General features: G+C 41.6%; 2 protein-coding genes across 17 annotated transcripts in view; one reads left to right on the top strand and one right to left on the bottom strand.

The window, feature by feature from the left end:
• NBR1 (NBR1 autophagy cargo receptor) overlaps nt 1-5,969 on the bottom strand; it is a 29,255-nt gene extending 23,286 nt beyond the window's left edge. For 3 of the 7 annotated variants that reach the window (XM_037491535.2, XM_054688766.1, XM_054688767.1), the window contains exons 1-3: nt 5,552-5,969; nt 2,295-2,468; nt 7-69 (exon numbers count right to left, since the gene is read on the bottom strand). In XM_037491535.2, coding sequence (XP_037347432.1) covers nt 7-69; nt 2,295-2,459 — 228 coding nt within the window. In that variant the 5' untranslated portion in view covers nt 2,460-2,468; nt 5,552-5,969. Of the gene's footprint in view, nt 1-6; nt 70-2,294; nt 2,469-3,997; nt 4,082-5,178; nt 5,253-5,551 lie in introns of those variants that run through there. The other 4 variants (XM_054688768.1, XM_037491534.2, XM_054688765.1 and 1 more) reach the window with 4 other exon arrangements.
• The window catches only part of BRCA1 (BRCA1 DNA repair associated), a 63,536-nt gene continuing 56,883 nt past the window's right edge, over nt 5,461-12,113 (top strand). For 5 of the 10 annotated variants that reach the window (XM_054688761.1, XM_037491519.2, XM_037491525.2 and 2 more), the window contains exons 1-2: nt 5,462-6,402; nt 7,182-7,304. In XM_054688761.1, coding sequence (XP_054544736.1) covers nt 7,225-7,304 — 80 coding nt within the window. In that variant the 5' untranslated portion in view covers nt 5,462-6,402; nt 7,182-7,224. Of the gene's footprint in view, nt 6,403-7,181; nt 7,305-12,113 lie in introns of all 10 variants that reach the window. The other 5 variants (XM_037491520.2, XM_037491521.2, XM_037491523.2 and 2 more) reach the window with 2 other exon arrangements.

The following is a 12,113-nucleotide window of genomic DNA, read 5'->3' as shown; positions in this document are numbered from 1 at the left end:
CTTTACCTCTTCATTTTCCTCATCCAGGTATTTTATCTGAATAGTGTTCAGATCAAATGAAACTTTTACCTGCAAATGAAATGTATATATTCTATGATCAAGATATCACATGGGAGATTGTAAGAGACACCCACATGTCATAAAAGAAAGGATGGATACATTTCACAATATAAAAATTAAACTTTTCACATAGGGAAAAAAACATGAACAAAATCAAAAGACAAACGAATACACTGGGAATATTATTTGCAACTCAAAACAGACAAAGGGTCAATTGTTCTTTGCAACACACAAAGAACAACCGTAAAACTAATAAACATCCATGGAAAAATGGACAAAATGTACAGTAAACTCACAGAAGCAGAAGTCAGCATGACCAGCAAATACACGAAATGATGTTCAAGTATAATGCAGTCAAATTATGCAAACTGAAGCAATGAGCTGGCATCTCCAAGGAATGACTAAAAAATCTTAAAGCTGTACCACCCTATGTCATCAAAAATTCAGGATACTGTCACAGATTTCTGTGAAGTGTTACAATTATTCTGCAAAGCACCTGGTACTATCTATTAAAATTTTAAATCACATGCCATATGACTTCTTAATTTCACTTTTTTTTTCTTCCCCCCCCCCCCCTTAATTTCACTTTTGGAAACTATCCTATAGAAAAGTTCAACAGTAATATACACAAAGATATCTCCTGTAGTTTATTTTATAGTTGCAGAAAGAAGGGAAAAAAACTATAAACAATCTTTCCATTATGGATGATTAAATTATGGCATAATAATGCCAATAATAATGGGGACTACCTACAGTTTTAAAAAGAATAAGCCTGATCCTTACCTATTCATTGAGAACTGTCTGTAACATAAATACTTAAATACCTATAACGTAATACCACAATACAACATAACACGCTGTTTTGCTGTTGGGTTGAAAAAAAAGAAAGCTGCAGAATGTTTACAGTATGATCTTAAAGTGGTATCTGTATGAATATGGGAAATGTGGTTGAATACACATGTGGATATTAACATTCATTACCCCAAGGAGGAGGGAATAATCGACAAAAGGGGGGAGTGAAAGGATAATTTTTTTAAACATATGTTTGGGTAGTTTTACTTCTTTTAATGGGCATGTGAATTTAGAATTTAAAATTCACTATATAGAAAAAAGGCATGCAGCCAGCTCATTTAACTACTAGAAAATGAGATAACTGTGTTTGATTTTTCAGCTCACTTGAAAAACAAGATTCGACTTTCAGATAACCACCTGTCTATGTCAGTAAAAAGATGAATTTGCTAGAAGAAAGAGGACTAGATCAGAGCATCTTTTTCTTTTTTTACATTTAAAGAGCAGGTTTATTAGAAAAGGGACAGAAGAGTAAAAGACACTTGCATAGATACAAGTGGGCAGAAAGAGCTGCCCTGAAAGGGACAGGTTTGCTGAGAGAGGCCTGTATGGTTGCAGGCAGGCGGCATAGAGGACAGCGGCCTTCACTGAGGGAGGTCAGTGAAGAGAAGTCCCGGAATGGTGCAGGTCACAGGCAGGCAGGAAGCTGCTGCCCTGCAGGAGAGAGTAGGTGAAAGGAAGCACCTGTATAGTCACAGATGGGCAGACAGAGTGCTGCGGATCAGATCATCTTTTGAGGTCTTTCCACTATTTCTTTTCCCTTTTAGTTACAATCACACATACCAGGTAAAAGAAGGTTTTTACCAAAGGGTTTGTTAAATAAACAGTTATACTGGAAGTGTAAACATTCACCACAGCAAACCAAACAAAAACAGAAGAGTACAAAGGGCAAACCAAGGGAGAAAGAATTAACAACAAAAAGGACAAGGCAGCTGCTGTCTAAACACCTATGTGAGTTTTTTCTGCTCAACTCACATATTCAATGTCTGACCTAGCAATAAAAGAAAGGCATTGCCTCTTGCAAAACACAACTCACATCCGTGGTGGTTTACAAACCACAGTAACAGATCTGCTCTCAGCTAAAAGAACATTTCTCTGGGGCCTGGCTGGGGTGAGGCCCATACCACTTCATTGTAACAGGCTTTCTAAGTTCTACTTCACTTAAAAAAAATTATTTACCTTTCCTTTCCAAATGCTTTAAAAGGAATTTGTTCCCTTTATTGGGGTATATCTTCTATGAACCCCTGTCAAAAACAATTTTCCAAATGGCTCAATATGGTAAATATGACAGACTTCACAATTATGAAACCACACTGCTAAAAATAACTACCTTTGGAAAAACTATCTATACTTAAAGAATGAAGAAACAACAAAGTAACACTCACCATAGCTTCAACATCAGCCCAAGTTGTAATTTCTGGATCGGAAACCAGAAAGCTTTGAGTTTTATTTTTACAGTAACCTGTGGTTCCATGTTGTGGGACTAGAATTGATTGGGTGGGTGAGATACAGTAACCTTTGGTCACATTTAGAGTAACCTGTGGTTCCATACTGTGGGGCTAGAGTTGAGAGGGTGGATAAGAGAGAAAATATGTTAGAAAGCGTTCCATAAATTGCATAAACATTCATTCAACAAACACTTGTGAAGACTTAATATAGGCTAGGCTTGGGGGAACACAGCAGAGAAGACAATGCCCTTGTCTTATGCTATTTATAAATTAGTGGGTGGTTTAAAACAAGTCTCACCTTTAAACAGAATTGTTTTTAAGAAAGACATTAGTGGTAAAACAATGCAATAAAGAATTATACTTTAAGACATAAAAATTATTCTCAGAATTGTTAGGAACTTCCACACGGAAATAATTATTTGCTGACAGTATGTCAATTTTGGCTGCACCCACACAATCACCTAACATTTGCAAAATCCTTAAGGATTTTATGGAATTTTCTAATGACTGCCAAATTAAACAGATACCCACTGAATACCTGCTAGAAGCAGGATACCAAGCTGAAAGTGACATTCTATGTTTTTCTTGGAAAAGCAGCCTTTTCCTAAATTGAGCAATCCAGATTCTCTATTAGATCAATGTAAAAAAGCCAGGGGCCAGAACACTAGCCAAGAAACTACACTGAGTATTTTTTCCTTTTATGGAGAATTTCACATACAGAAAAGTGGAGTAATGAACACCTAACTTCCAAAGATCAAGTCAAGGCTACTTTCATTTCACCTATACCCTTGCTCCCCCACGAACCTCCTCCACACCACAGAATGTAGTCAACTAATGTTTTAACCAAACTACAGTAATGTAATTTAAAAACTACTTACTTTGGGAAAATTTAAAAGTCTATAAAAGAGCGATTAATCAGCCCTTATGGACTCACTGCTGGCTCCCACATTTATTATCAATCCAGGACTAATTCTGTTATGGCAATACCCTTTCCCTAATGGGTTTTCTTTAGAGACAGAGACTATATCATGCACTAAATAACTGAGTACCTCTAAATGATAAAATTTTAAAATATTAAAGATTCTGTTTACTTATGAGTTCTTAAGTTGAACTGGTTTTTACGATTTTATGAAAAGATGTTTAAATTAAACATAAGTCATAATGAAAAACAACTTTTAAACATATTCATCAACAAATCTTTACTAAGCATCTACAAAAAGCCAGATTCTCCAAGCATAGGAAATAGGAAATGAACAACATAGTTCTACGAGGCACTAAGGGCTGAGAAGAGTTGGGTTCCAGATACAGTCTGGCACATTAACAGCCCTGAGGGGTTAAGTCACTTAACCCCTTCACTTCAGAGACTTAATCTGTAAAATAGGTCTAATATCTCTGCTTTGTTTACTTTAATGTTACCAAAAGGATCAAACAAAAATGTGTGTGCAAGTTCTTTAAAAACATTACTCAAATATAAAACTTATAAACCAGTCTTTAGAACCTAAGGTGTTTTCCACATTACAATACACTTCCCAGTGAAACAACACAGCTAAGACTGTCTTAAAATTATTCCCCATTTTTTTCCACCTGGAGCTAAGCTCATCACCAAGATAATACCAGTCTCTATCATCAATCCTACTCACATTGAGTATCCATTCATAAGGAATGTAATTCTTGGGGTCCTTGCAAGTAGGAAAGAATTCCCCCTCCACTTGCCAAAATCTTGGCTAAAAAATGAGGGAAATGATAGTGATTGTATCAGTCTGCCAGAAGCGGATATTCTGAAGCATACTCTCCTTTTCAACTTCTGAGAAACATACTTCCACACTTCCTAGAGTCCAGAAGGAAATTTTATCTTCCTCCCTTTTTCTCAAATTACACAACTGAAAATTAGTTTAGATACTCTGGGGCTCATCCAGCTCAGCCGCCCTTGAGGAGAAAACAGGAAGTGGAATTCTAGTTAAGCTGGACCATATCCAGGTCTTCATAAAGAACTGCCTATCTCTGGCTTACATGTGAAAACTCTTTCAGCAAGGGCGTTAAGTCTTGAACTTGTGGAAATAACAATGCTATGATTAGCCCCATCTGTCCCTGGAGATTTAAAGCCAGGAATATCAGGTAGATGGGTCCCAGGCTTTCAGCCATCATAACTAGCATTATTCTAAATTCATGCCACTGACCTTTACTTGGCACAAGTCAGCTTTTCCTGTGCCTATTTTTTTCAGGATATCACAACTACCATTAATGAAGCCGACCTGAGAAGCTGAGATTTGATCATTTTCTCTACAAGAGGCCTGTACAGGCTATGTAGGCTTTAGAACTTGTGACTCGAAAGCTGCTTGACAAAAAGGGAAAACGATGCCTTTCCAACACCAGACGTCCCTCACCAAGGAGACTTAAGAGGGTCCCCAAAAGCGAGGGAGAAGTGGTGAGGGTGACTTGTAGGAAGTAATTTGTTTTTCTTTAAGACTTCATCCTAATTTTCCAATTATCATTTCTCAGCAGTCCACGTCCGCAAGACAGTGTTACCATCCCCTGAGGAGGATTCTCGTTTTCTTTGCCTAGCCTCTTTCGTGCCGGGGAGTCTCGGCCTTCCACCAGCAGAAGCCGGACATTCTGAACCACTGACCCTCAATCCCTCGGGAGGTATCCACTCCCTTGGCCCCTCAGATCATGAACAGTCTCTCATCAAGTCACAGAGATCGGCTGCCCCCAGACTCGGAAAAAGTCGCCCCTCTTCTTTGCAGGGCTCCTCCCGTGAACTTCCCTAAGCCCTCTTAGTGCGACGTGACCTCAACCCAAGGTAAACGCAACTGTTCCTTACCAGTTTCCCGCCCCCGGGGGGCGCCTGCCGGAGGCCAGTGCAAGGACTGTCCGCTGCCAGATCTGCTGCTATCCCTGCGGGGTGAATCTAACATGGCGGATAGAGACAGGGCCTAGTCCCGTTTCTCTAAGTTTCCGACAAGGTGATTGGCCTTCAGCACTTGTCCCTCAAAACTACTACCCTACTGATTGGCCGAAGATGAGTTGGCGGGGGCGGGGCAGGAGCAGCCGGAACGGCACAACAATAACAAACACAGGGGGAGAGGGGCGGCGCTGCCAGTGCGCAGCCGTGGGCCGGAGCCGAGTTCTCCCTCCCAGGTAAACCTGGCGAGGCCTGCGTTCCCTTAGGTCATTGACTCGAGAAGACTACTTGCCTGAGACTGGCGAGGCTGGATGGGAATTGTAGTCTTCCTGGGACTTGTAAATTCCTTAATCTATTTTTCGCTCTCAAGATACGAAAACGCAGCACTCCAATCCATATCTGTTGACGTGTATAAACGCACGTAGCTCTTCCATTTATCAACGGGGTTGCGTGAGAATCGTGCCTGCTTCCGGCGTCGGAAGCTCCATTCCATAAGACTACAGTTTCCAAGGATCACTGTGGCGAAGGCCTTTCGATCCGCAATGCATGCTGGAAATGGTAGTTCCCCCCCCCCCACTACCTTTTTATTTACCTAAACTGCATACTTCCATTACGGCGGAAAGGGTGAGGAAACGGGGCCTCTACTTGCGACAGTTATAGGCACTGTCTTGCGCTCATATTCGGGCCTCAGTGGCATTCTGACCCTAGTTCAGCAATCACTATGACGTAATAGGCCGCAACGGAAGCGTAGAGGTGAAGGGGCGGACAGCTCATGGAAGGCGCGTGAGAATTCTTTCTCTTCCGTCTCTTTTGATTACGCAAGAGAGGACAGAATGGCTGACCAATCGGAAGCTCCGAGAGTCTCTCGGCTCCTTAGGCCCCGCCCCTAGGAAACGTGTTTTGATCTCATTTTCTGAGAAGCTCTAGCTCAGCGGCGGAATGGTTTCCGTGGAGACAGAAAAGCGCGGGAATTACAGAAAAATTGAAATTGCGATTGCGCGCCCTGAACTCTCAGAGGCTTTCTGGATCGAGGATCTTCTAGAGGATCTTTTCAGAAAACTGGGCCCCTGGCTCTTGGAAGCCTAGGCGATCTGCTCTGGGTAAAAGTGAGAGCGCTCTGGGGCAGGAAAAGGGGCCCAAGAGGTAGGTGCTCCGAGGGGCAGGCGGGAAGCAGGTGTGGAGAAAATGGGGGAGAGCACGATGGGCGTTTATCTGAAAGGGTGGGCAGAGGGTTGGAACCTGAGAAGCTTAAGACGTTGAGTCGAGAAAATCGTAGGGGGTGGGGGTGTCCTCTAGTGGGTCGCGGGGAGGGGCACCGTGTGTCTGAAGGGCGTCCTGATGATAGGAACTGGAATGTGTTTTGAGGGAGACACTCTAGTACAAAAACACGGTTTGGTATTTGTAAGAGGGGACTCTAAGGACGATAATGGGGCCTGAATTTTTCAGGCAAGACAGGATTTTGTGGGAGGGATAATCCTTAAGTAATTAATTCAAAGGCCTTACCGAGAAAGTACTAGAGGGAAAGGGAGAGGGACATCTTTTAGCCCCAGATGCTGCTGAGAGGGATGTGTCTAGGATCAGTGGAGGTCAGTGGGAAACACTGGGGAAAGATAGGCATGGGGCACAATTGTTTGATGTTGGTTTTGTTTTGGTTGTTGATTTTAAGAACAAAAAACAGCCAGGATGGTTGGAGAAATCTGAGATTCCTGCCACACACTCATCCAATCAACCCACTGTGGCTTTAAGAAAAAGACCAAAAGGAAGGGGTTGGAGGCTATTTGTGGAAAGTAGAGAAACCAAATGGTCTTAATTACAAAAAAAAGACAACTTTTGTAATTTTTAAAATTAAGGCTTTGGCATTAGTTCTATGGTTGGTATAATTTTTAAAGTACTGTGATCTTAAATTTCTCTTATTTAAAAAGGACACTTAAAATCTGTGTGTAAAGTTCATTGGAACAGGAAGAAATGGATTTATCTACAGATCGAATTGAAGAAGTACAAAATGTTCTTAATGCTATGCAGAAAATTTTAGAGTGTCCAATCTGGTAAGTCAACTGAAGAGTTCTTCCTTATATAATTATTTTCTGGGTAAATGAATGGAATTGACCTTACATAGTAAGGAAAAAGTTATAATGTCTATTAAGATTAACATTGGCGGGCCTCCCCGGTGGCGCAGCGGTTGAGCGGTTGAGCGCGGGGTTGCTAAGCTGCCAGCAACCTCTGCAGTGCCAGTTCGATCGCCGGCGGCTCCCCGGCCACCTGAGGAGGGTCCCACATGGCGCGCAGGCCTCTCCTGCTGCCCGCTGCTCCCTTCAGCAGTATACTTCTGTCCTTCTGCCTGCTCTGCTCCCCGCTCTGGCTCTCTCACCCTCCCGCACTTCTGACTTACCCAGTGCTTGTATAAATAAGTAAATAATAAATCTTTAAAAAAAAAAAGATTAACATTGGCTATTAAAAATAATGTTTAGCCATAAAAAAAGAATGAAATGTTGCCGTTTAAAGCATCATGGATGGAACTTAAGGGCATTATGCTAAGGGAATTAAATCAGAATCTTTAAAAATAAAAAAGGCAAAAAGCACACTCAGATACAGAGAACAGATTTGTGCCTGGAGGAAGGGTGAAATGGGTCAAAAAAGTACAAACTTCTAGTTACAAAATAAATCAATCATGGGGATAGAATGTATAGCAAAGTGACTATATTACTAATATACTGTATTACTAATATACTATATTACTAATATACTGTATTACTTTAAAACTAGCTTGATCACTTAAAATGGACATAGTTAATAATGGTAAAATAAGATCCTGAATGATTGGTGTTTGTGAGTGGGTATATCTTCAAACCTTTGGCTGAAACTAGCCCTATATGTTTAAATAAGAGTGTGGCAAGTCTTCAAAACCTTTAGCAAATCTTTGGTTTTTTGAGTGAGCCTTTGTTTTTCTTCACCTACAAAATAAAAGGGGATGAGAATATTCAAGATGCAAAAAAATTGAGGTGTAATAGACATAGAGTGAAATGCAGTGTACAAGTGTACACTATAGTGTACGAGTGAGTGAGTTTTGACAGGCATATATTAATATATCTGCATAAGGCAGTTTTAAAGATACAGCATATTTCCATCACCCTAGAAAGTTCTCTTGTATCTATTCAGGAATTCTTTTTTTTTTTTTTTTTAACAAATATTTATTTATTAAAGATTTATTTTTATTTATTTACACAAGCACAGTCAGAAGCGTGGGAGGGTGAGAGAATTCACCAGAGCCAGAGCAGGGAACAGAACAGGCAGACTGATGAAACACACTGCTGAGGGGAGCAGCGGGTGAGGCCGGGGATCCAACCGGCACTGCAGAGGCTGCAGGCAGCTCCGCAGCCCAGCGCTCAACCGCTGTGCCACCAGGGGAGGCCCTAGAACTGTATTTCAATGTAAGTTTCTTGTATAATTATATTTTTTGTGTACTTTATTTTTTGTAATTGATTTATTTATGCATACAAGAGCTGGGGTACAGGCCAGAGATACTGGGGGGTGAGAGAACCCACCAGAGACAGAGTGGGGAACAGAACAGGCAGACTGACTGAAATACACTGCTGAGGGGAACAGTGGGTGAGACAGGAGAGGTCTGCTGCGCCATGTGGGTTGCTCCCTGGTGGGCCAGGGATCGAACTCTGTGTGCAGAGGCTGCGGATTGCTTCATAGTGCGGTGCTTAACCCCTTGCGCCACCAGGGAAGCCCTTTTGTGCACTTTAAACACTTTACACTAAGATGAATTTGACTAGCTCCTCAAGGGGGTCCATAACACAACAAAGGCTATAAGCCCTATACAGTCACTAGATGATCTTTGTGGTAACTAAATACAAAATAAATTAAAAACTCTACTTCATAATCTATTGGTGAAAAACCAGCAAGGAAATTTAGAAGAATTACTGCTTACCTTCTCCTAGCTTACTTTCTTTACTCGGGGCATTCGAGCCTCTTGAATGTTCTTAAGTCATGTGACTTATTCTGCCTCTGAGTTTTTATGCTTATTATTGTTCCCTCTGGCCTGGAATGTTCTTCCCCTGATAATTGCATGGCTCACAAACCGTTCTTGAAATTTCCCCTTTCAAAGAAGTATTTCCAGATAACTTTATTTAAGATGGTAACATCCTGGGCCTCCCCGGTGGCACAGCGGTTCAGTGCTGGGTTGCGAAGCTGCCCGCAGCCTCTGCAGCGACGGTTCGATCCCCGGCCATCGGGGAGGGTCCCACATGGTGTGCAGACCTCTCCTGCCACCCGCTGCTCCCCTCAGCAGTGTACTTTGATCCTTCTGCCTGTTCTGCTCTCCGCTCTGGCTCTGGTGAAGTCTTTCACCCTCCCCGCGCTTCTGACTGTACCCAGTGCTTGTATAAATAAATAAATACATCTTTAAAAAAAAAAAAAAAAAGATGGTAACATCCCCAACAGTCTTAAGTATCCCTGTTCTCTGTGTCCTCTTTCTCCATAACTCATTACTGACACTCTTTATCCTTTTTTTTTTTAAGCCCACGCAGAATATGAACACAAGAGCACAAGTATTTATTTTTGTTTCTTTCATTTCCTCAGTGGTTAGAACAGTACCTGGGACATAGTAGCTACTCAATTATAGACAATCATTTATTGAAGGTACTAAATAATAAATTTGGTTTTTGATGGGTTAGTGGCTTTTAATATGGTGATGGTTAGTTGTGGGCAATACTCAATAAATGGAAAAGCTGGGCCTCCCTGGTGGCTCAAGGGGTTAAGCACCGCACTATGAAGCAATCCTCAGCCTCTACAGCATAAGTTTGATTCCCGGCCCGCCAGGGAGCAACCCACATGGTACAGCAGACCTCTCCTGTCTTGCCTGCTGCTCCCCTCAGCAGTGTATTTCAGTCAGTCTGCCTGTTCTGTTCCCCACTCTGTCCTGGTGAATCCTTTCACGCCCCCCCCCCATCTCTGGCCTGTACCCCAGCTCTTGTATGCATGGTTAAATAAATCTTTAAAAAAAATAAATGGAAAAGCTGCACCTATTGCCCCTTACCTTCTATACAGGAGAGTAAATTCAAATAAATTTTTCTTTATGCTTCATGAAAGTTGTTTTTCATATTTGGAGTGAATTAAATAAGATTAAAGAAAATGCAAGTGTGTTTTCAGAGAGTTACAAGATTTATAAGTAACCCTCTTCTCCCTTGCCCCTCGACATTTCAGCTAAACAAAAACAAGAGCTAAATAAGATTTACAGCTTAATTTATAGAACAGAGCCAGAGAAGCAGGAAATGACAATGTGGACAAATAATTGTTTTTGAAAAAAGCACAAAACTTACTCATGATAATTACTAAGAGAGATCAAAAAGTCTTCAACAATATGGTATTTGGGCCCATTTATTTTACATTTCCATGGGACTCAGTCATAAAAATGTAATGTTCTTTCTCATTCTGGCAAATTAAACAATCAATTAAAACACTCAGATACATAAAAATTAAAGATGCAGGAATGAAGTTAATTTTCGTTTTCAGTCAACTGTTGTGTTTTTTCAAGCTCCTTATTTTTTTAGTGTCTTCTGTTAGACGGACTTTGGTTTTTAAACTGTAATTGCTCATGCTAGGCCTTGTTAAACCTTAAACTCATATCAGCCATTGGAGAATAGGAATCATACCTACTTCACTTTTTTTTTAAGCAGTGTAATTTGCAGTTTTTTTTTTTTTTAAAGATTTATTTATCCATGCATACAAGAGCTGGGGTACAGGCCAGAGGTGTGTGGGGGGGTGGTAAGAGGATTCACCAGAGACAGAGTGGGGAACAGAACAGGCAGATTGAAGTACGCTGCTGAGGGGAGCAGTGGGCAAGTCAGGAGAGGTCTGCTGCACCATGTGGGTTGCTTCCTGGCTGGCTGGAAATCGAACTTGTGCTGTAGTGGTTGCAGATTGCTTTATAGGTTGCATCTTAACCCTTGCGCCACCAGGGAGGCCCCTGAAGTTATGTTTTATTTTAATTTTATTTTTTAAAGATTTATTTATTTATTTATTTATTTATTTATTTATTTATTTATACAAGCACTGGGTACAGTCAGAAGTGTGGGAGGGTGAGAGAATTCACAGAGCTAGAGCAGGGAATAGAACAGGCAGACTGATGAAATACACAGCTGAGGGGAGCAGTAGGCGTGGCAGGAGAGATCTGTCTGGCCATGTGGGACCCTCGCTGGCAGCTGGGGATCGAACCGGCGCTGCAGAGGCCACGGGCAGCTTCGCACCCCAACGCTCAACTGCTGCACCACTGGGGAGGCCCTGAAGTTATGTTTTAATAAATGATCCCTGATGATGACCGCAAACAGTGTTGCTTATGGTAGCTTTTAGATTGCTCCAGGTAAATTCTTTCTGCTGCCCTCTGAGTCACCATTGGCATTTCCCCCTGGTATTTGGTAGTTCTTTCTAATTTTTTACTTGTCACTATGTAAAATTTTGACTTTCAGTAGAATTTGCTAAAATATTAGTCCCTGGGGCCTCCTTTGTGGCGCAAGGGGTTAAGCACAGCGCTATGAAGCTATCCAGGCCTCTGCAGCATAAGTTCAATGCCCAGCCAGTCAGGGAGATACCCACATGGTGCAGCAGACCTCTCCTGTCTTTCCCGCTGCTCCCCTCAGCAGTGTATTTCAGTAGATCTGCCTGTTCTAATACCCACTCTATTTCTGGTGAATCCTCTCACCCCCTGCACTGCTGACCTACACCCCAGTTCTTCTATGCAAAAATAAATATATAAATAAAATAACATGTGTCCTAGTAGATGGACAAATCTAGCTTTTTTCCCCAATCACTTATCCATATTGGAAACTCAAAATACAAATATGCAGTAAGTC

This window comes from Talpa occidentalis, unplaced genomic scaffold (genome assembly GCF_014898055.3).
Source record: "Talpa occidentalis isolate TD23 unplaced genomic scaffold, MPIMG_talOcc4v2.1 talOcc4.7, whole genome shotgun sequence".
Classification (NCBI taxonomy): Eukaryota; Metazoa; Chordata; class Mammalia; order Eulipotyphla; family Talpidae; genus Talpa; species Talpa occidentalis.
Note: the sequence above shows the minus strand (reverse complement) of the source record. Positions and strands in the feature narration are given on the sequence as shown.